A 21,164-nucleotide genomic window follows, 5' to 3' on the forward strand; every position below is an offset into this window, starting at 1 on the left:
GGTGATATAGTAGTCATTTCATTTGCTACATAATTTCATGTTTAATTTCTATAATTTGCTGTTATCCACAACGCGTTCCAATGGATATTTATTGCAGTGATATATTATAAATATTCATAAATCCCCTTACACTAATACTGAACAATAATAAAACAAAAGATATTTCAGATTTATTAAAAAGTTCAATTTATTTCTTAATTCAAGTTCATAAAATACAAATATATCAGCATAATGAAATACAATGCACAAGAACAATTTAATGGCAAGAGCTATATAAAATAGGGTGGGAACAAAATAAATTTTCACAGTACAGGGTCCTTTATATTGCATATTCCAAAGAACAACAGAATCATAATCAAATGAAGATAAAGAGGTTGACATATTCACATGATTCACTTCAGCTTATAATTTTCATATGTACACATGCAGCTTCTGTTTTGCTGAAACTGGTCTTCTTTAGCTATGCTTCAGAATGTATCTTCGGTCTCTCCACAAAGTGGAGGTTAACCTGCCGGTCTGGCGCAAGCACTGTGCGATTGACTGACTGAACCTCACCTACAGTTGGGTCCGGTCTGATTTCAAACAACTTGATTATCTGGAATGAAAAGATGCAATTGAAAAGCACAATTAATAAATGTAATAGAACTGTCTGGCACAAAAACAAAAATAAATGTCTGTTCCCTTTCAAAAGCAACTCTCAATGCTGCGCTTAGCAGTGGGAACACGTCTTCATGTGACTATCTGTGAATTGTGTGTGTAAACACGGCAAATAATTTGGCTTTGAACTTGACGGCCTCTGACAGTGACGTCACTGGAGTGCGTGCTCGTCAGAGGCTATAATTAGATGTGATGCAGGTGCACCTTCAGTTTTCTTTGTTTTCAGAGCCATACTGTGAGTGTGTGTGTGTGTGTGTGTGTGTGTGTGTGTGTGTGTGTGTGTGTGTGTGTGTGTGTGTGTGTGTGTGTGTGTGTGTGTGTGTGTGTGTGTGTGTGTGTGTGTGTGTGTGTGTGATTCAAGCTCTCTGCCTATCTTCTGTTGAAATTTCTGACAGCGAGCAGACTTTTCTTCAATTCAAAAGTATTATGAGCATCATACAGAGTAAGTTTTGTGTGCTTCCGTGTTCACAGCCCATGCCTGAACTCGACACACATCAGTTCTGCTTTGTTTGTCTGGGGGAAGAGCATGCTGCCTGTGCATTGGACCAGGGTGATTGCAAGCACTGTGAATTGTTCACAGTTAAGGTGCTTCGTGCTCGCCTTACTTACTTTCAAGGGGCAGCATCTACATTGAGATCATGGGGCTCGCATGTTGATTTGGGTGAGGGGCGAGAGACGGATCTGTCTCTATCGCTCTCTCTCTCCAGATCACGATGTCCTTCTGCCTGACTCCAAAGCGTGCCGTGGCTTCTCTTCGGCTCAGGTGGAGGACAGTTCTTCTCTTGTTTTTTGTGATATGGATCTTGAGTTCACCACCTCCGAGCATACCTCGCGTGATGACAGTGCAAGAGGAGCTACTCGAGGTGGTGACTTACGCCGTGGCCAGGTTACAGCTGGATTGGCAGCAGGAACAAGATCTCCCCAGACGCTCTAAATTAGAGGACAGATTTCTATTCGGTGGCCAGGAGGAAGGGTCTCAAACAGGGTCTCTCCCCTTCTGCAAGACAAGATCTCTCGCCTGGGTCTCTGAGAGATCTCTGTCTCTCCACGTGACCAAGCAGATGGTGTGTACCATTGGCTGTTCTATGGGTGCTTTGGTTGGCCCGGAGCAAGGTCAAGGTCAAGCTTTATTAAGATCCCCTTTGGGCAATTTGGTTGCAGCACAGGCAAACAGACAACAAACTGACACATACAGTACATCATGGTAATAAATAGCAACACATATTACAAATTACAAAAAATACAAAGAGTACCTCAAATATAAAAAATATAAAAGACCTTAATAAATACCTTTAAGACTTATTTAATAGTCTGATTGCACTCGGAACAAAAGAGTATTTGTATCGATTATTTTTTATCTTTGGTAGTCTGTAGCGACGGCCTGAGGGCAACATAGAGAACTCTGGATATAAGAAGTGTTCACTGTCTAAAAGCACAGAATGGGCTTGACTCAAGATATTTCTGTTAAACAGAGCTGTCAAACTTCTTTGCTCTTTACCTATAATCTTCCCACTGTTATTGACTAATTTATTTAGTGCATTTTTGTATTTCACACTAAGATTTCCAAACCAGTAGCTAATGGAAAAGGACAACACTGGCTCTATATAAGTGTTTTGTCTATATTAAATGATCTTAATGTTCTAAGACAGAAAAGATGCTGCTGTCCCTTTTTACACAGGGCCTCTGTGTTCAAATCAAACCGCAATCTTTTATCAATAATTGTCCCTAGATATTTATAACTATCCACACATTCCACCTTATTGTACTTAACAAATGTGTCTTGGGAAGGATGTGTTTGTATTCTGAAGTCAATTCTGAAGCAGAACGGGCATCCGAGTAAAAGACGGAGTCTTTCTTCTCAATGCCCACCTCTCACCTTCTAGCCTGTTTGGCGACTCGGTAAATACAGTAGTCAGCAGGTTTAGGGAGCTGAAGAGACAGAAGAAAGCGTTTGGACAGTTTCTTCCACGCCATACTCAGGTGGAGGGGCCGTCGACCACCTAGCCCCAACCCAGTCCTTCTCGGAGGAGAGAGGCACTCCAGACTGGGGACAGGCTCAACACGCTCAACAACCTCACAGGAGACATGGCATCAGGAATATTGCCTCCAAAAAGAAGAGGTCCTGATGGCTTTGCGCCCAGGTCTGTGGGGGTGGCTACCAAACGGCTCCTTCCTGGCACCTTCACGAAACCACTATAACATCCCCGCCACCTCTGGTGCTTCGGGGGCAGCGGTTTCCATCGAAATGCTGGGTGCTCCGTCGCCTCCTGTTTTTGCCCAGGAAACGGAACATCCAACATTCCTTCAACAGGAAGTATTGAAATTGGTACCCCTTTCAGAAAACGTGGTAGCATGGAATTTACTGGCCGGTATCTCTTCTCGGGTCCGATTGACTATAGAAAAGGGATACAAGATACAATTCATGTTCTACCCCCACGTTTCAACAGCGTGGTCCCCACAATTGTCAAACCGGAGCAGGTACATCTCATGTCACAAGAGCTGTAATCTCTGGACAGGGGGCCATTGAACATGTTCCCCTCACAGAGAGAAAGTCAGGCTATTACAGTCGGCACTTTCTGTTTCCCAAAAGAGAGAGGGGGGATCACAGCATCGGCATCCACAGTGATCCCTATGGGCCTTTTGCACGAGGCCACTTCAGTTGTGGCTCAAAGCCAAGGGGTTATATCCAAGGGCCAACACCCAGAGGCATATAAGGGCTACGTGCTGTGGGCTACGTACCCTTTCTGTGTGGCTCAGACCCCAGTTCCTCGCCTTGGGTCCCACTCTAGGTGCGTGTTGTCATCGCAAAATGCTAACGACAGATGCCTCCCGTTAGGGTTGGGGAGCGGTCTTAGATGGCCGTCCAGCTCAAGGGGTCTTGAGAGGTCATCTTCTCGATTGGCACATTAATTACCATGAATTGATGGCTGTGTTTCTGGCTCTAAAGTACTTCCTCCAGAAGCTAAGAGGCTACCATGTACTAGTGCAGGTGGACAACACTACAGTAGTCTCCTACATAAATCGCCAGGGCGGCCTGCGTTCGCACCCTCTGAACAAGCTAGCGCAACAAGTTCTGCTTAGGGCTCAGGACAAGTTCTTGTCCCTCAAGGGGAGCAGACTTACTGTCCAGACAGACATTACCGAATGGGCAGGGGAAACTCCAGCCCGAGGTAGTGAAACAAATTTGAGAAAGATTCTACAAAGCAGAGGTGGACCTCTTTGCCTCTCAAGAGACAGTGCAATGTCCCCTCTGCTTCTCTCTGAGCCACCCAGCCCCCCTGGGTCTGGACGCAATGGCTACTTCTAACAAAGTTTGCCTCTTACTGATAGCGTCGCATTGGCCAAACCAAGTTTGGTTCTCAGAGATAATATCCCTCCTTGACTGCTTGCCCTGGGCGATACCGAACAATCCTCATCCTGACTACCTGCCTAAAGGGCCTTACACACCGGGACGAATATCGGCGCGCGTTATTCGCCAGCGTTTTTCAACGCGTTTTTTGTGTTCACACCCAAGCGATTTTCGCTGACGATGAGCCGAGTGAACATGCAAATTCATTCCCTGACATTAGATGGCGCGATTGTCAAACGTTCGTGGGAAAAAGTTACAAGCCTATGTACATGAAAGACAATAAGTAAAATGAAACTCACCATCAAGGCCCATTTGCTCTGCAACACCACTCCATAACAGTTCTCTTTTATCAAGATTTTTGTAGTCGCGTTTGTCATATAGTTCTTTATGTTCCGACACCAACGAGGCCAGCAGCTCTACATTCATCTTGCCTTGCATCTTCCTCGTCTTATTTCTTCCCAGCAGTGTAGACGCTATCTTCTTCGCCTGTATGTGTGCTCGGCAAGACCGTTTTGTGTTTGAGCGCCCCCAAGTTGTGTTTTACTGTAACTTCAGAAGCTCCAGACATGTGAGCAAAAGCGCCAATCTCATTGGTCGGATAGTTTTTGACGCGGCGCGTCAAACCAAAAAAACGAACCCGAGGCGTTTTTTAAAAAATGACGCTTTTACGCGTGGCGTTTTTCGCGTCGGTGTGTACACTCACATTGGCGCCCTTTGTTTAGTCACGAGGCGTTAAACGTCGGCGAATATCGCGCGCGAAATTCGTCCCGGTGTGAACAGGCCTTAAGGTTCCATTCTCGACCATTCACCCGGTCACTCTTAGAGCTTTCTGCCCTCCACCGTTTACAATGCAGGAGCAGGAGTGTAACGTCCCTCTCTGCCGTTCCTTGTTTTGTGTGTGTGTGTGTTGCGTCTGTATTTTTTGCAGGTAACTGGCTGATTGCGGCATGAATAGGAGCACCTGTTCTTGCAGGTGTTCTTCGTTCCTCACAAAAGCTGCCAGTTTCATGTCGGCGAGAGTCTGCTCTGGGGCTGCGTTGGACTTTGTAGCAGTTTCTTGTCCTTCGCGTTGATACCTGTGGCTTTAGATGGTCGATTCTCGGCTCATTTTGAGGAAGAATGTAAAATACAGCTCAGATAATTTGCAATGTAAAGGTATTCATCTCTCCTTATTTGTAGTGATCCTTCTGGATCGCAACAAGGAGAAACTTCACCGACTTTGTCCAGTCCGTGCTCTTCAGTCTTACGTCCACCATTATGTTATTGGGGCCGCAACAGGGGGTGGCCGCCACTAAGCAAACAATGTCACACTGGGTGAGAGATGCCATTGCCATAGTCTATGATCAAGCTATACACACTTAATTCATATACACTTAATTCACTGATGGTCACACAAAGTGTTCCCATAGAGCTAAGCGCAACATCTTGTTCCCGTTTTTTAGGGAACAGGGTTACAGCTAAGTAACCCAAGACGTTTCTCTTACCCTTGCCAAAGCCAGATGCATCTCCAATTCAGCAATGCGACGGCCAACACAGCCTCTGACTCCAAAGCCAAATGGGATTGACCCAAATGGGTTGGGTCTTGTTCTGCCATCTCGGAGCCAGCGGTCAGGTTTGAACTTCCGTGGTTCTGGGAAGACTTTCTCATCACGGCTGATTGCATAGTGGCACAGAGTAAATGTTGTCTGTTAAAAAAAAACAACAGCTGATTAAGTGATGTCAATTTCTAAACTGGCAACATGAGGACAATTTACCTTTTTTGGGAAAAAGTGTCCACCAATGACAACATCATTTTCTGCAATAAGACGAGCATTCATGGGCACCACAGGATACATCCTGCACAGAAGATTACACGTGCAAAGAGATTATAATATGCAGATATATATCCAGAATTTGCTGTTTGGTTGGCCACTGTCTCAGATTTTAATCTGGCTATGTATGTTACACCACATAATCCTCCACCTTAGTGTTTCCTTGATGACAGCTTTGAGGTAAGGCATGCTGTTCACTTCCTGTGCTGTTGGGACTCTGTCACCCTTTAAGACTCTGGTTACATCCTGATACAGAGCCTCTTGAACTTCTGGATTTCTTGAGAGGAGATACAGTGCCCACAACATGGTGTTGGAGGTCTAGACCACGAAAATAAACAAAGCCTTATGTTCTATCATTTTAAAACTGATATATTTTCTTTAAATGGTAATTTTTCTTACTGTGTCCACTCCAGCCAACAGAAGCTCAGAAATGCTTCCATAAACATCTTTACTGCTCATTTTAACATTGGAAAGCAGATAGGTGAGATACTCCCCAGCAACCTCCTGATTTGCATCCACGCGCCTCTGAATGGCTTCCATCTTCATGTCAATCATCTTTCCGGCTGTGCATAATCCATAAGTACAATACATCATCTCTCTGCACAACATGTCTGTATCTCTTGTTTATCTGAAGATGATGTGTGAACTAACATGCTCACCGAATTTGAATATTCCCTCCCAGCCATTGAGGTACCACTGCCAAAATGGCAAGTAATTGCGAGTCCAGTTGGGCAGCATCACCACAGGCATGCTATAGGTGAACATTTGTGCAATAGAATTAATGAAATCCTGTGTCTCTGCAGGAATCTCTTTCTCCAGGCAGCCAATGCGCGTCTCAAATAGAATGGATGAGATTCCTGTATGAGAAAAGCAACAATTAACAAATAATTCACAATTATTGTGGGCAAATAAATTGGCATGCACATTAATTGCAATGATAATATAAAGACTATAATTTGATTTGTAAAATGGATGACTGTAAAACTGCTCACTGTGCAGCACCCAAAGCAGATCGCTGTTACAGTTGCATGACAACATTACACTCACCTAAAGGATTATTAGGAACACCTGTTCAATTTCTCATTAATGCAATTATGTAATCAACCAATCACATGGCAGTTGCTTCAATGCATTTAGGGGTGTGGTCCTGGTCAAGACAATCTCCTGAACTCCAAACTGAATGTCAGAATGGGAAAGAAAGGTGATTTAAGCAATTTTGAGCGTGGCATGGTTGTTGGTGCCAGACGGGCCGGTCTGAGTATTTTACAATCTGCTCAGTTACTGGGATTTTCACGCACAACCATTTCTAGGGTTTACAAAGAATGGTGTGAAAAGGGAAAAACATCCAGTATGCGGCAGTCCTGTGGGCGAAAATGCCTTGTTGATGCTAGAGGTCAGAGGAGAATGGGCCGACTGATTCAAGCTGATAGAAGAGCAACTTTGACTGAAATAACCACTCGTTACAACCGAGGTATGCAGCAAAGCATTTGTGAAGCCACAACACGCACAACCTTGAGGCGGATGGGCTACAACAGCAGAAGACCCCACCGGGTACCACTCATCTCCACTACAAATAGGAAAAAGAGGCTACAATTTGCACGAGCTCAGCAAAATTGGACAGTTGAAGACTGGAAAAATGTTGCCTGGTCTGATGAGTCTCGATTTCTGTTGAGACATTCAGATGGTAGAGTCAGAATTTGGCGTAAACAGAATGAGAACATGGATCCATCATGCCTTGTTACAACTGTGCAGGCTTTTCTTGGTACACTTTAGGCCCCTTAGTGCCAATTGGGCATCGTTTAAATGCCACGGCCTACCTGAGCATTGTTTCTGACCATGTCCATCCCTTTATGACCACCATGTACCCATCCTCTGATGGCTACTTCCAGCAGGATAATGCACCATGTCACAAAGCTCGAATCATTTCAAATTGGTTTCTTGAACATGACAATGAGTTCACTGTACTAAAATGGCCCCCACAGTCACCAGATCTCAACCCAATAGAGCATCTTTGGGATGTGGTGGAACGGGAGCTTCGTGCCCTGGATGTGCATCCCACAAATCTCCATCAACTGCAAGATGCTATCCTATCAATATGGGCCAACATTTCTAAAGAATGCTTTCAGCACATTGTTGAATCAATGCCACGTAGAATTAAGGCAGTTCTGAAGGCGAAAGGGGGTCAAACACAGTATTAGTATGGTGTTCCTAATAATCCTTTAGGTGAGTGTATATCAGGGATCATATAGCAGAAGGATGTCACTTAATTAACTTTCTCAATCAAATAAATTAATAATAAAAAAATACCTTAATACTTTAAACTATTTGATTAAGTTTGAATTATAAATAAAGTCATGGATAAAAGGATCTGCTTCAACACTATCATTCAAAAGTTTGGGGTCAGTAAGATTTTTTTTTTTAAATGAATACTTTTATTTAGTAAAGAAGACACATTAAATTAAAATAAATAAATGGCGTTCTTTTGAACTAACTATTCACTGTTTTTTTATCAAAGTTTCACAAAAATATTAAGCAACTGTTTTCAACATTGATAATAATAAGATTTTTTTTTCTTGAGCACTAAATCAGCATATTAGAACGATTTCTGAAGGATCATGTGACACTGAAGACTGGAGTAACGGATGATGAAAATTCAGCTTTGTTATCACAGAAATAAATTACATTTTAAAATATATTAAAACACAAAACAGTTTTCTTTTAAATTACATTACAAATTGTGACAATATTTCACAATATTACTGCTTTTTACAGTACTGTTTTTGATCTAGTAAGATCTTGCCACACCTAAACTTTTGAATGGTAATGTAACTTAAATGGCTTAATTTGACAAGTAAAAATTACAGGTTATTTAGTATATTACCATATTTGGTAAAATATATTATGTGGGGAAAAATGTCTAATTCTCTAAAAATGTCTAACTTAATTTCGCCCTTTGATGTGAAATGTTTAATGTTGCATAATTACGTCTTGCATGAGTGTCAGGTTGGTTCCTGATTACCCTTAATTGTGACAAGCCAGTTGTGTCATCTATTGTCTGATTTTACAATAAGGTTCCATTTGTTAACATTAGTTTATTACATTAGTTAATATGAACTAACAATGAGCAACACTTTTACAGCATTTTTTTTACATTTACTATTATATTATTAAAATCAAAAGTTGTAAATGTTAATATTGCACTGTGACCTCAAATGAACAAATGTATTTTTATTAACATTAACAAGGGTTATTAGTAGGTGCTGTAAAAATATATTGCTCATATAGTTCATGTTTACTAATGTATTAACTAAATGTTAACAAATGAGACCATACTGTAAAGTGTTACCGATTTTATCTAAATTTCAAGTGCTTATGGAGGGGAAATACCTTCAAGGGAAAACCGGTAAAGCTCATTGGTCAAGTTAGGTACAAGATCACCAGTGGGGCTCATTTCCCGCAGATAGTAAATCCGTTTGATGAAGTCTGTGGCCACCGCATTGACCACATCTCCATACTGAACCGAGTCCTTTGGATGCAGCATGCGTTTGTTCAGCACTGTCCGCAGTTTGTACCATTTCTCTCCTTCTCTGTTGAAGAACACGTTCTCTTTTCAGAACAGCAACAAAAAACAACATAACCTGATGAAGTTTACATAACATCACACAGCTACATTAGCCAAATGCACTTTGACCTCATAAAATCTCCTGACATGACTAGTCTTATATAATGTATAATTTGCAAAACATGTTAAAGATAGAGAAACCTATGCCAATGTGTTTTTACTCTGTGAAAGGGCCGTAGCCGATGCCTCTCATGTCACGGTATTCTGTCCACAGAGTCATGTCTCCTCTGCAAGGAAACTTCTCATCTTTTCTAAGGAGTTCCTCCAGTAAGTCCACACTGTTTACTGAAATGGATTGGAAGTTTCCAGCGTTCACTTTGTACAAGGGACCATAAAGCCGTTTTTCGTATAACTGGAGAGATGTAGAACAAGAGGTGAAGAACAAACAAGTGTTGGCGTTGAACAAGTGTTGAACAAACAAACTCCAAATTGATTCAGAGCAACAAATAAACAAGAAATATACTGAATTATTTAAAAGTGTTCAATTATACAGTTGTTTCCTATCTATTCAGTGTCTTTAAAGGCAAAACATTGACAGTCTGAGTCCATAAAAGAAGGCAGAAATCATTTTAAACAGTCCTGCAGTCAGTCACATGATAAAGAAACTACGGCTGTGTTTTCTTTCTTTACCTGCAGCTCATGCATGCGATTCAGGTACCCTTTAAAGATCAGTCTGGTCAACATCCTAAATGTCTTGATCTCTGGGAGGTCAGCCACAGTCTTGAGCTTCCCATGGCTGTCCTGGACAGTGACAGAAGCAGCTGCATTACCCACTGCCCCTCTCCTGATGTCCGTGGTCGTTGTTGTGGGCCTCAGAAAACCAAATCCAATCCTTCTTTCTGCAGAGCTCAATGCAAAACGAACAGCCATTATGGAAGCAGGGAGAAGAGTGAGGGAATCACCGTCTACACCGATCCTCTTTCACACGGGAGGGAGAGGGAGGTGGGGCAAAAGCCTCTCTGGTTAACCCTTCAATATCTGTTGTAATGTAATATTGTGAGCAGGTTTGTTTCGAAATCTGATACACCATTCTCCTGCACATAATGATATTTCACCTGTGGAGAAAATCGAAATTTCCTTCACTCAAAAACATCATTATTTACTCACCCTCATGTCCCTCTTTGGAACACAAAAGTTGCTCTTTTTCATACAATGAAAGTGAATGATGACCACAGCTGCCCCTGGTCCCCACAGCTGGCCCCTGGAAGTGTGAACATTCTGCTAAAGTTCTTCTTTTCCATTACACCACAGAAATGAGGTCAAACAGGTTTGGAATGACATCAGACATCATTGTAAGGAAACAATGACAGTTTTCATTTTTGTGAACTATCCCTTTAACATTAACCTCTGCTCTAATTCCTACAGGGTTGTAGTGAACCAACACAAACAAAAGGTTTTGAACCTTTTCAAAAAAACACCCCCGTGTTTACAACGGCTCTTATTCCTGATATAAATTTGCTGAATGCTTAGTAAAAAGAATTCTTTCGCTCACCTAAAAAAGATTAGATAACATTTATAATATTGATGTTATGTGCCAAAAAACATATAACTTAGTTTACTTATTTACATCACAATTAGTGCATCATGTCATCTGTTGTTGTATAACTTTAACAATAACAAAGTCAAATACACATATTTTCCACAAGTGGGATTTTATTACTCCAATGAGAAGAGTCTGTATCCAGACGGTGTAAATCTCAAAGAATTATTCAACCACACTGTTTATCACTCGCCTGTTGCTTTATCATGACTACTGGTACTTCATTCGTTTCTCTTTAAATTGAATTTTGTGTGCAATTTTTTTAAAATATACATATTTTATAAAGATTGCACACAAAAATCAATTTAAAGAGAAACTATTGCATTATATTGATGATTGAATATTAGATTTTCTTAAACATACAATATATTTCCTGTATGAAAAATAAATAAAAATAATAATAAATATTATATATATATATATATATATATATATATATATATATATTAAAATGTATATAATTATTATATATTAAATACATATTTTTATGTATTAAATATATTTTATATATTAAAAGGTTAGTTCTACCAAAAAAAGAAAATTTTGTCATCAATTACCAGAGGTGGACAAAGTACACAACTTCCTTACTTGAGTGAAAGTACAGATACTACTGGTCAAATATTACTCCGTTACAAGTAAAAGTTGTAAAGACCGATTTTTACTTGAGTAAAAGTACGGAAGTACTCGTTTTTAAAAGTACTTAAGTATCAAAAGTAAAAAGTAAATGTCAATGCATTGTTGTATTATTGTTGCATTGTTGTATATGTAATACTTACAGTACCTTATGCCTCTGAATCTATGCCTGCGTACCCTCATATCAATATCACATTTATTTCTAGAACACAGTTCCAGTAGTGGGATTGAATGTGAGATTGAATAAGTGCACTCAATAACGTCCACAATGGTTTCAGACACCCAAATGGCTGTTCCCTCAAAGAGTGCCCTATTTTAATTTTTTTGGCTTTTAGTATGAATATGTTACCCTTACTGTTATCGATAAGCTAGTGTGCTCCAAAACAATGACAAAATTCGCATTTAGGAGACCAAACCCAACATTTAAGATGAAAATCAGGTTGATGTCAGAATCCAACATCAGATTGACGCTAATCTCCAGCGTCGGACAAACGTTGTATTGTGGTTGAAAATGAAAATCGGTTTGACATCAGAAACCAACATCAGTCGGGTTCTGACATCAACCCGACTTTCATTTCCAACCAAAATGCAACCCCTGCAACCAAAATCATCTCCTGACTGACGTTACAACTTTCTACTCGAGGACCTTGACAGAAATGTGGTGGAGTAAAAAGTACAATATTCGTCTTTCAAATGTAGTGAAGTTAAAGTAAAAAGTTTCCAGAAAAAATAATACTCAAGTAAAGTACAGATCCTCAAAAAGTGTACTTAAGTACAGTACTCAAGTAAATGTACTTATTTACTGTCCACCTCTGCTAGTATCTAATGAATAAGTGCTAGTATCTATTTAATAGGTACTAGTATCTAATGAATAAGTACTAGTATCCAATGAAAAAGTACTAGTATCTATTGAATAAGTACTAGTAGCTAATGAATAAGCACTAGTATCTAATAAATAAGTACTAGTACCAATTTAATAGGCACTAGAATCTAATGAATAACTACTAGTGTCTTTTAAAATAGGCACTAGTATCTAAAGAATAAGCACTAGTACTTAATGGAATAGATAATAGTGTCTAAAAAATAAGTACTAGTAGCATGAAAATAGAGACTAGTAGGTTTTAAGGATTAAATGTTAAAAACGGCTTGCCATAGTGAGAAGGCAGGCCTACTCCTTTGCAGAGATCCCAACCCTAACTAAGCATTTAACAAACAGAAAACAAGTCGTGACATCCCATTGCCAGATGTTCTCCAGTCCTAAAAGTAAAACAAAAAACACAAACAATCTGTATTTAAAAGATCTTTTAGAAAGTCATGGTCTCTTTTGAGCCTTTGTCAGTGATGCTTGATTTCTTTCAAGACAACATACTCTGAAATACTTTCCATCCCATAGGCCTACATGAAAAAAATACATGTCGTGTTGGTGATATCATATTCTATATATATTAAAATATTCTTACAAAGGCTATATAAAATAAAATGTCACAACCCTGTCTCTTTTTGTTAAATTTCAGTTTTATTGATCAATAATAGCCATTATAAAAGTATAAGTAGCCTAAAAGGTATAAGAAGCTATACAAGTCAAGAAATAAAGTAAGTTAAACGATTCAGTCAAACTCTATCACTTTTTAATGGACACCCTGCAGCCAATCAGAATCGAGTATTCACCCAGACCATGGTATAACAAGAATTATAAAACGGTTAGTTCCAATCCTTGATTCTGATTGGTCAATAGCTGTGCTTTCTTCACGAAACACGGCTATGACCGCTTCACCCAATGGTTCTATGTATCACTACAACACCCCTAGCAACCACTCTTAGCAACTTTTAAAACACATGTGTGATCTCATTGATATTGTTCATTGAAGCTAGTGGAGTAAGTTATTGTGAGAGATCGAGAAAGCGAGTTACCTGCATTCACTGTCTGTAGACATTGCATTTTCCTTCAGGTCAGTCCTGTATTCATAATAAAATAATCCGTTTGAATGTCCGCTGCGATATCTTGTCCTTTTCCTTCTCCGTGAAAACAAATTTGAGTCTTTTCAATATAAAAGTCTTCTCTACCGACTGACTCGTTCATAAGACAGCCTTTGCCGCCATCTATTGGCGAAATAATGTATGTAACTTCTGTTGCTGTTTACGGTCAGGGACTATTTTTTCCAGCGGAAGGAATGCTTTTAGTGATGCATACTATTCATAGATAAATATTTTTCGGCTTTAATATTTGTATTGTGTGGCAACCGTTTTATAAAAGCAATAAGGTACTCGAGGCAAGTGCTGTATCGTGAATAAGTAACGGCCGAAGAATAGTTAACTTACTAGTCTACTCCGCTTCGCGTCGTGCCTAACAACTTCCTTCAGCGTTCAGCCGTTAACGTTACTTATTCACGAGAACGTTAGTTAACTTACAGCACAGCCTCTCGTACCTTATTGCTTACATAACAGACCGCATTCTACATTAGAATTCAACCAAGCCATGTAATAAATATTCATAGATCCCCTTACTGAACAAGAATAAAACACAGATATTTTGGAATCATTAAAAAGTTAAATTTATTTCTTAATTCAAGTTCACAAAAATACATATCAGCATAATGAAATGCAACGCACAACAACAATTTAATGGTAAGAGCTATATAAAAAAAAAATTGTCACGGTGTAATACAGGGTCCTTTATATTGCACATTCCACAGCACAACGGAATCATATTCAAATGAAGATAAAGAAGTTGACATTAAAGGGTTAGCTGCTAGTTCACCCCAAAATGAAAATTCTGTCAGTAATTACTCACCCTTGTGTTGTTCCAACCCCGTAAGACTTTCGTTCATCTTCGGAACACAAATTAAGATATTTTTTGATGAAATCTGAGAGCTGGATCACTCCTTCATAGGCTGCTAGGTAATTGATATCTGCCAGCCCAGAAAGGTTAGTAAAGACATCGTTAAAATAGTCCAAGAGACTACACACTACAGTGGCTATGGCAAGCCGTTTTAACATTTAATCATTTAAACCGACTAATCTCTATTTTCATGCTACTAGTACTTATTTTTTAGATACTAGTATCTATTCCATTAAGTACTAGGCCTAGTACTTATTCATTAGCTACTAGTGCTTATTCTTTAGGTACTAGTGCCTATTCTTTAGATACTAACGTTAGTGCTTATTCTTTAGGTACTAGTACTAACTTATTCAATAGATACTAGTACTTATTCATTAGATACTAGTACTTATTCATTAAATACTAGTACCTATTAAATAGATACTAGTACTTATTCATTAGATACTAGTTCTTATTTATTAGATACTAGTACTTATACTAGTTACACTAAGTGAACTCACTCAGAGGCCCAAACAGAAGAAAATGAATAGTCGTTATTTTTGTTAGTTTTTTTGCGCACAAAAAGTATTCTCATCGCTTGATAAACTTAAGGTTGAGCCACTGTAGTCACTTGGACTATTTTAACAATGTCTTTACTAACCTTTCTGGGATGGCAGATATCAGTTACCTAGCATGCAGCCTATTTTTGGGTGAACTAACCCTTTAACATGATTTACTTCAGCTGATAATTTTCATATGTACACATGCAGCTTATGTCTTGCTGAAACAGTGGTCTTCTTTAGCTATGCTTCAGAATGTATCTTCGGCCTCTCTACAAAGTGGAGGTTAACCTTTCTGTCTGGCACAAGCACTCCACGACTGAGTGACTGAACCTCACCTACAGCTGGGTCCGGTCTGATTTCAAACAACTTGATTATCTGGAATGAAAAGATTCAATCAAAAAGCACAATATATAAATGTAATATAACTGTCTGGCACAAAATAAAAAATAAATCTTTCTGTTTCTCTTACCCTTGCTAAAACCAGATGCATCTCCAATTCAGCAATGCGACGTCCAACACAGCCTCTGACTCCAAAGCCAAATGGGATTGACCCAAATGGGTTGGGTCTTGTTCTGCCATCTCGGAGCCAGCGGTCAGGTTTGAACTTCCGTGGTTCTGGGAAGACTTTCTCATCACGGCTGATTGCATAGTGGAACAAAGAGAATGTTGTCTGTTTAAAAAAAAAAAAAAAAAAAACGCTGATTTAGTGATGCCAGTTTTTAAACTGATAACACTTCTTTTCTTCTTAACAACATTAGGACAATATACCTTTTTTGGGAAAAAGTGTCCACCAATGACAATATCTTTTTCTGCAATAAGACGAGAATTTATGGGCACCACAGGATACATCCTGCACAGGAGATTACACGTGCAAAGAGATTATACTACGCAATTATACATGCAGAATTTGCTGTATTTTGCTTCTCAAAGATATACCATGTTACACAACATAATCCTCCACCTTAGTGTTTCCTTGATGACAGCTTTGAGGTAAGGCATGCTGTTCACTTCCTGTGCTGTTGGGACTCTGTCGTCCTTTAAGACTCTGGTTACATCCTGATACAGAGCCTCTTGAGCTTCTGGATTTCTTGAGAGGAGATACAGTGCCCACAACATGGTGTTGGAGGTCTAGACCATGAAAATAAACAAAGCCTTATGTTCTATCATTTTAAAACTCATATATTTTCTTTAAATGGTCAAAGATAGAGTATTTTTTTTTTCTTACTGTGTCCACTCCAGCCAACAGAAGCTCAGAAATGCTTCCATAAACATCTTTACTGCTCATTTTAACATTGGAAAGCAGATAGGTGAGATACTCCCCAGCAACCTCCTGATTTGCATCCACGCGCCTCTGAATGGCTTCCATCTTCATGTCAATCATCTTTATGGCTGTGCATAATCCATAAGTACAATACATCATCTCTCTGCACAACATGTCTGTATCTCTTGTAGTTTATCTGAAGAAGATGTGTGAGCTAACAAGCTTACAGAATTTGAATATGCCATCCCAGCTATTGAGGTACCACTGCCAAAATGGCAAGTAATTGCGAGTCCAGTTGGGCAGCATCACCACAGGCATGCTATAGGTGAACATTTGTGCAATAGAATTAATGAAATCCTGTGTCTCTGCAGGAATCTCTTTCTCCAGGCAGCCAATGCGCGTCTCAAACAGAATGGATGCGATTCCTGTATGAGAAAAGCAACAGGCAGAATATTCACAATTATTGTGGGCAAATGGAAAACGTTATGCTATTAATTGGCATGCATGATAAATTGGCATGCACATTGCAATGATAATATAACGACTATAATTTGATTTGTAAAATGGATGACTTTAAAACTGTTGTGAAACATCTGCTCACTGTGCAGCACTCAAAGCAGATCGTTATATCAGGGATCATATAGCAGAAGGATGTCACTTAATTAACTTTCTCAATAAAATAACTTGATAGTGAAGAAATATCTTAATACTTTAAACTTTTATTAAGTTTGAATTATAAATATAGTCATGGATAAAGGGGTCCGCTTCTACTCTATCGTTCAAAATTTTGGGGTCAGTAAGATTTTTTTTTTTTAAATGAATACTTTTATTCAGCAAAGACACATTAAATTAAAACAAATAAATGCCATTCATTTGAACGTACAATTTACTGAAGAATTTTTTTTTTTTTTTTTTTTTTTCACAAAAATATAAAGCAACTATTTTCAACATTGATAATAATAAGTTTTTTTTTTTCTTGAGCACTAAATCAGCATATTAGAATGATTTCTGAAGGATCGTGTGACACTGAAGACTGGAGTAATGGATGCTGAAAATTCAGCGATGTTATCACAGAAATAAATTACATTTTAAAATATATTAAAATACAAATTTTCTTTTAAATTACATTACAAATTGTAATATTTCACAACATTCCTGTTTTTTTATAGTACTGTTTCTGCTCAAGTAAGAGACTTTGAAAATCTCGTCGGACCCAAATTATAGCGTAACTTAAATTGTTTCATTTGACAAATAAACATTACAGGTTATTTAGCATTTTGCTATATTTGCAAAAAAAAAAAATATATATATATATTTAGTGGAGAGTAATATCTACAAACGTTGTATTTTTCAAGCAATTATGCTGCATTTTTTTAAATAATTATTTAATTTCACCCTTTGATGTGAAATGTTGCATAATTAGGTGAGGTTGGGTCCTGAGTGATTACCCTTAATTGTGACAAGCCAGTTGTGTCTTCTATTGTCTGATTTTACAATAAGGTTCCATTTGTTAACATTAGTTTATTACATTAGTTAATATGAACTAACAATGAGCAACACTTTTACAGCAATTATTAATCTTAGTTCATTTCAAAATGTATTATTAAAATCAAAAGTTGTATATGTTAATATTAGTTAATGCACTGTGACCTAATATGAACAAATGTATTTTTGTTAACATTAACAAGGGTTAGTAGGTGCTGTAAAAAGATATTGCTCATATAGTTCATGTTAACTGGGTCAATATCACTATAAAGTGCCTTTGGTGTCCTCATCAGAATCGCTCAGTCAACATGAACATAATGCAAAATAATGAAATTCTGAGGTTGTATTATAAATGGCCAAACACTTACACACATACAAGAACAATGATACGTCTCTTGAAATGTGTTTTTCTGATTTTATACCATTTTTTTGATTGGATGTGTGCGATTTTGGCATGTCCCACACGCTGCTCAGCTAAATTCAGTGAGTGTAAAAAGTGGTTATATGACATAAAATTAAAATACTTTTTTAATGTACTTATTGTCCTCAGCAAGCTATTTAATAAAACAAGTCATTTTGATTATTTATATTTTATTTTCATAATAATATTAAGCAGTTTGCATGTGTCCCTGAAATTGCTGTCCACCCTGTCATTATGGGGTAAACGCCCCTTTAAGAAACCAACTGATGTACTCAGTGACATCCCCTCCCCCATTTGGTCTTTCTTCAGTGGATGTTAAAACATCTGCAACACACACAGTAAGAATCTACACTTATATTTCCTAATTTTCATCATATTGTGTTTGTAGTTGCGTGTTGTCAAGCTTAACATGTCCACCCTGTCATTGTGAAATATTAGTTAATATAAAAACTTTTCATAAATTCTAAATATACATTTTAAACAGTGCACAGTCAGCTTCAACAGTGAATCACTTTGCTAACTACTGTACACCATGTGCTCATTAAATACTAACTTTAGCCAAAAAATGTCCACCCTGTTCCATGACAGGGTGGACATGGTTCATGACAGGGTGGACATTTGCAACTCCTGAAAATCAGTCTGAGCCAGGCCCCTCCTTCTTCTATATTGGTTAAGGGTTTCTTGAAGTTCCTGTAGTTTTTCTAATGTTCCCCGTTCTAGTTCACCCATTAAAGCATTTGTCCACCCTGTCATGCCAAGTTCCACCCTGTCACTTTGTTGTCCACCCTGTCATTTTCAACTTTTATGATGAAAATTATCTAATTATTTTAACAAGTTAACAAAACCTTGTGTGTGGTTTCTTAATAAACAAATGAGGGCCAGTTAGTATTGTTTTAAAGTTTGACTAAATATCTTTGTTGTTAGATTTTATTTAGAATAGAATGTGCAACTATCGCATATTTTACTGGGCAATACATATTTAAGCAGTAACTTCATTATTATCAAAATACTTTTAATATTAACTAAAATGTTTTGTTGGGAAAGGGACACATTATCTTTCCACAGATCTACATTTTATAATCACTATGCAATGAAAATGTATTTATTCTACTATGAATTTGTCCATGACAGGGTGGACATATTTTATGGTTTGCTCTTATATTGTCAGCTTGCAGTTAATTTATAAAAAGTGCTGGAGCTTGACCAATATGCATTTATAACAGCCTAATGTCTCCTTAATACAACACATATGAAGTTAAATGGAAAATCTCAGATTTTTTGGGGGGAATTGTGAAGTCTCAAAGGCACTTTATGGTGATTTTGACCCAACTGATGTATTAACTAAATGTTAACAAATGAGACCATACTGTAAAGTGTTACCGATTTTATCTAAATTTCAAGTGCTTATGGAGGGGAAATACCTTCAAGGGAAAACCGGTAAAGCTCACTGGACATGTTAGGTACAAGATCACCAGTGGGGCTCATTTCCCGCAGATAGTAAATCCGTTTGATGAAGTCTGTGGCCACCGCATTGACCACATCTCCATACTGAACCGAGTCCTTTGGATGCAGCATGCGTTTGTTCAGCACTGTCCGCAGTTTGTACCATTTCTCTCCTTCTCTGTTGAAGAACACGTTCTCTTTTCAGAACAGCAACAAAAAACAACATAACATCAGTTTACATAACATCACACAGCTACATTAGCCAAATGCACTTTGACCTCATAAAATCTCCTGACATGACAAGTCGTACATAATGTATAAGTTGCAAAACAAATGTTACAGATAAACAACCATTGTGCCAAATGTTTTTACTCTGTGAAAGGGCCGTAGCCGATGCCTCTCATGTCACGGTATTCTGTCCACAGAGTCATGTGTCCTCTGCAAGGAAACTTCTCATCTTTTCTAAGGAGTTCCTCCAGTAAGTCCACACTGTTTATTGAAATGGATTGGAGGTTTCCAACATTCACTTTGTACAAGGTACCATAAAGCTGTTTATCATATAACTGGAGAGATGGAAAAACAAGAGGTGAAGAACAAAGATGTGCAAGTGAAGAATAAATATGGTTAATTTTGAGCTAAATTGCATTGCACCTCCAAACTGGTTCAGAGCAACAAATAAATATTAAATAACAAGCTCACTGAATTTTAAAGTGTTTAATTAGAAAAAATTTAGTTAAAAGACAGCTGTTTGCTTTCTATTCAGTGTCTTTAAAGGCAAAACATTGAGAGTCTGAGCACATAAGGGGAGGCAGAAATCATTTTAAACAGTCCTGCAGTCAGTCACATGATAAAGAAACTACGGCTGTGTTTTCTTTCTTTACCTGCATCTCATGCACGCGATTCAGGTACCCTTTAAAGATCAGTCTGTACAACATCCTAAATATGTTGATCTCTGGGAGGTCAGCCACAGTCTTGAGCTTACCATGGCTGTCCTGGACAGTGACAGAAGCAGCTGCATTACCCACTGCCCCTCTCCTGATGTCCGTGGTCGTTGTTGTGGGCCTCAGAAAACCAAATCCAATCCTTCTTTCTGCAGAGCTCAATGCAAAACGAACAGCCATTATGGAAGCAGGGAGAAGAGTGAGGGAAACACCGTCTACACCGATCCTCTTTCACACGGGAGGGAGAGGGAGGTGTGGCAAAAGCCTCTCTGGTTAACCCTTTAATATCTGTTCCCATTCTCGTAAAATAATGATACTTCACCTTTGGAGAAAATCAAAATTTACTTCACTCAAAAACATCATGATTTACTCAACCTCATGTCATGCTCCTCTGTGGAAGAAAAAAGCTGCTCTTTTTCATTTGATGAAAATGAATGATGACCTCTTTTGCGTTACACCAAAGAAATTAGGTCAAACAGATTTGGACTGGGGTAGTGACGGTAAGGAAACAATGACAATTTACATTTTGGGTAAGTTATCCCTTTTAAAACATTAACCTCTGTTCCAATTCCTACAGGGTTGTAGGGAACAAACACAAACAACGTTTTGAACCTTTTCAA

General features: G+C 38.5%; 2 protein-coding genes across 6 annotated transcripts; both read right to left on the reverse strand.

Annotated features, from left to right (window-relative positions):
• Window positions 1–169: 169 nt before the first annotated feature.
• On the reverse strand, window positions 170–13,635 carry LOC311297798 (sterol 26-hydroxylase, mitochondrial-like). 4 transcript variants are annotated; one of them, XM_084420238.1, is made up of 11 exons: window positions 13,524–13,635; window positions 10,547–10,640; window positions 10,070–10,417; window positions 9,601–9,791; window positions 9,205–9,404; window positions 6,477–6,674; window positions 6,217–6,380; window positions 5,969–6,135; window positions 5,761–5,842; window positions 5,491–5,691; window positions 170–595 (listed from the first exon to the last, which is right to left on the reverse strand). In XM_084420238.1, the coding sequence occupies exons 3-11, from the start codon at window positions 10,307–10,309 to the stop codon at window positions 461–463; spliced, it is 1,578 nt and encodes a 525-aa protein (XP_084276364.1). In that variant the 5' UTR covers window positions 10,310–10,417; window positions 10,547–10,640; window positions 13,524–13,635; the 3' UTR covers window positions 170–460. The 4 variants fall into 4 exon arrangements, with proteins under 4 accessions (XP_084276364.1, XP_084276362.1, XP_084276365.1 ...); XM_084420236.1 differs by having other exon boundaries at window positions 10,070–10,640; XM_084420239.1 differs by lacking the exon at window positions 10,547–10,640 and having other exon boundaries at window positions 10,070–10,278; window positions 13,524–13,620.
• Window positions 13,636–14,144: 509 nt separating this feature from the next.
• On the reverse strand, window positions 14,145–20,779 carry LOC311297788 (sterol 26-hydroxylase, mitochondrial-like). Of its 2 annotated transcripts, none has more exons than XM_084420225.1 (9): window positions 20,485–20,779; window positions 19,976–20,166; window positions 19,582–19,781; window positions 16,482–16,679; window positions 16,219–16,382; window positions 15,955–16,121; window positions 15,762–15,843; window positions 15,463–15,663; window positions 14,145–15,368 (listed from the first exon to the last, which is right to left on the reverse strand). In XM_084420225.1, the coding sequence occupies exons 1-9, from the start codon at window positions 20,722–20,724 to the stop codon at window positions 15,234–15,236; spliced, it is 1,578 nt and encodes a 525-aa protein (XP_084276351.1). In that variant the 5' UTR covers window positions 20,725–20,779; the 3' UTR covers window positions 14,145–15,233. The 2 variants fall into 2 exon arrangements, with proteins under 2 accessions (XP_084276351.1, XP_084276352.1); XM_084420226.1 differs by having other exon boundaries at window positions 20,586–20,748.
• Between the last annotated feature and the right edge of the window lie 385 nt (window positions 20,780–21,164).

The sequence above is a fragment of the Rutilus rutilus genome (genome assembly GCF_951802725.1).
Source record: "Rutilus rutilus genome assembly, chromosome: 10".
Taxonomy (NCBI): Eukaryota; Metazoa; Chordata; class Actinopteri; order Cypriniformes; family Leuciscidae; genus Rutilus; species Rutilus rutilus.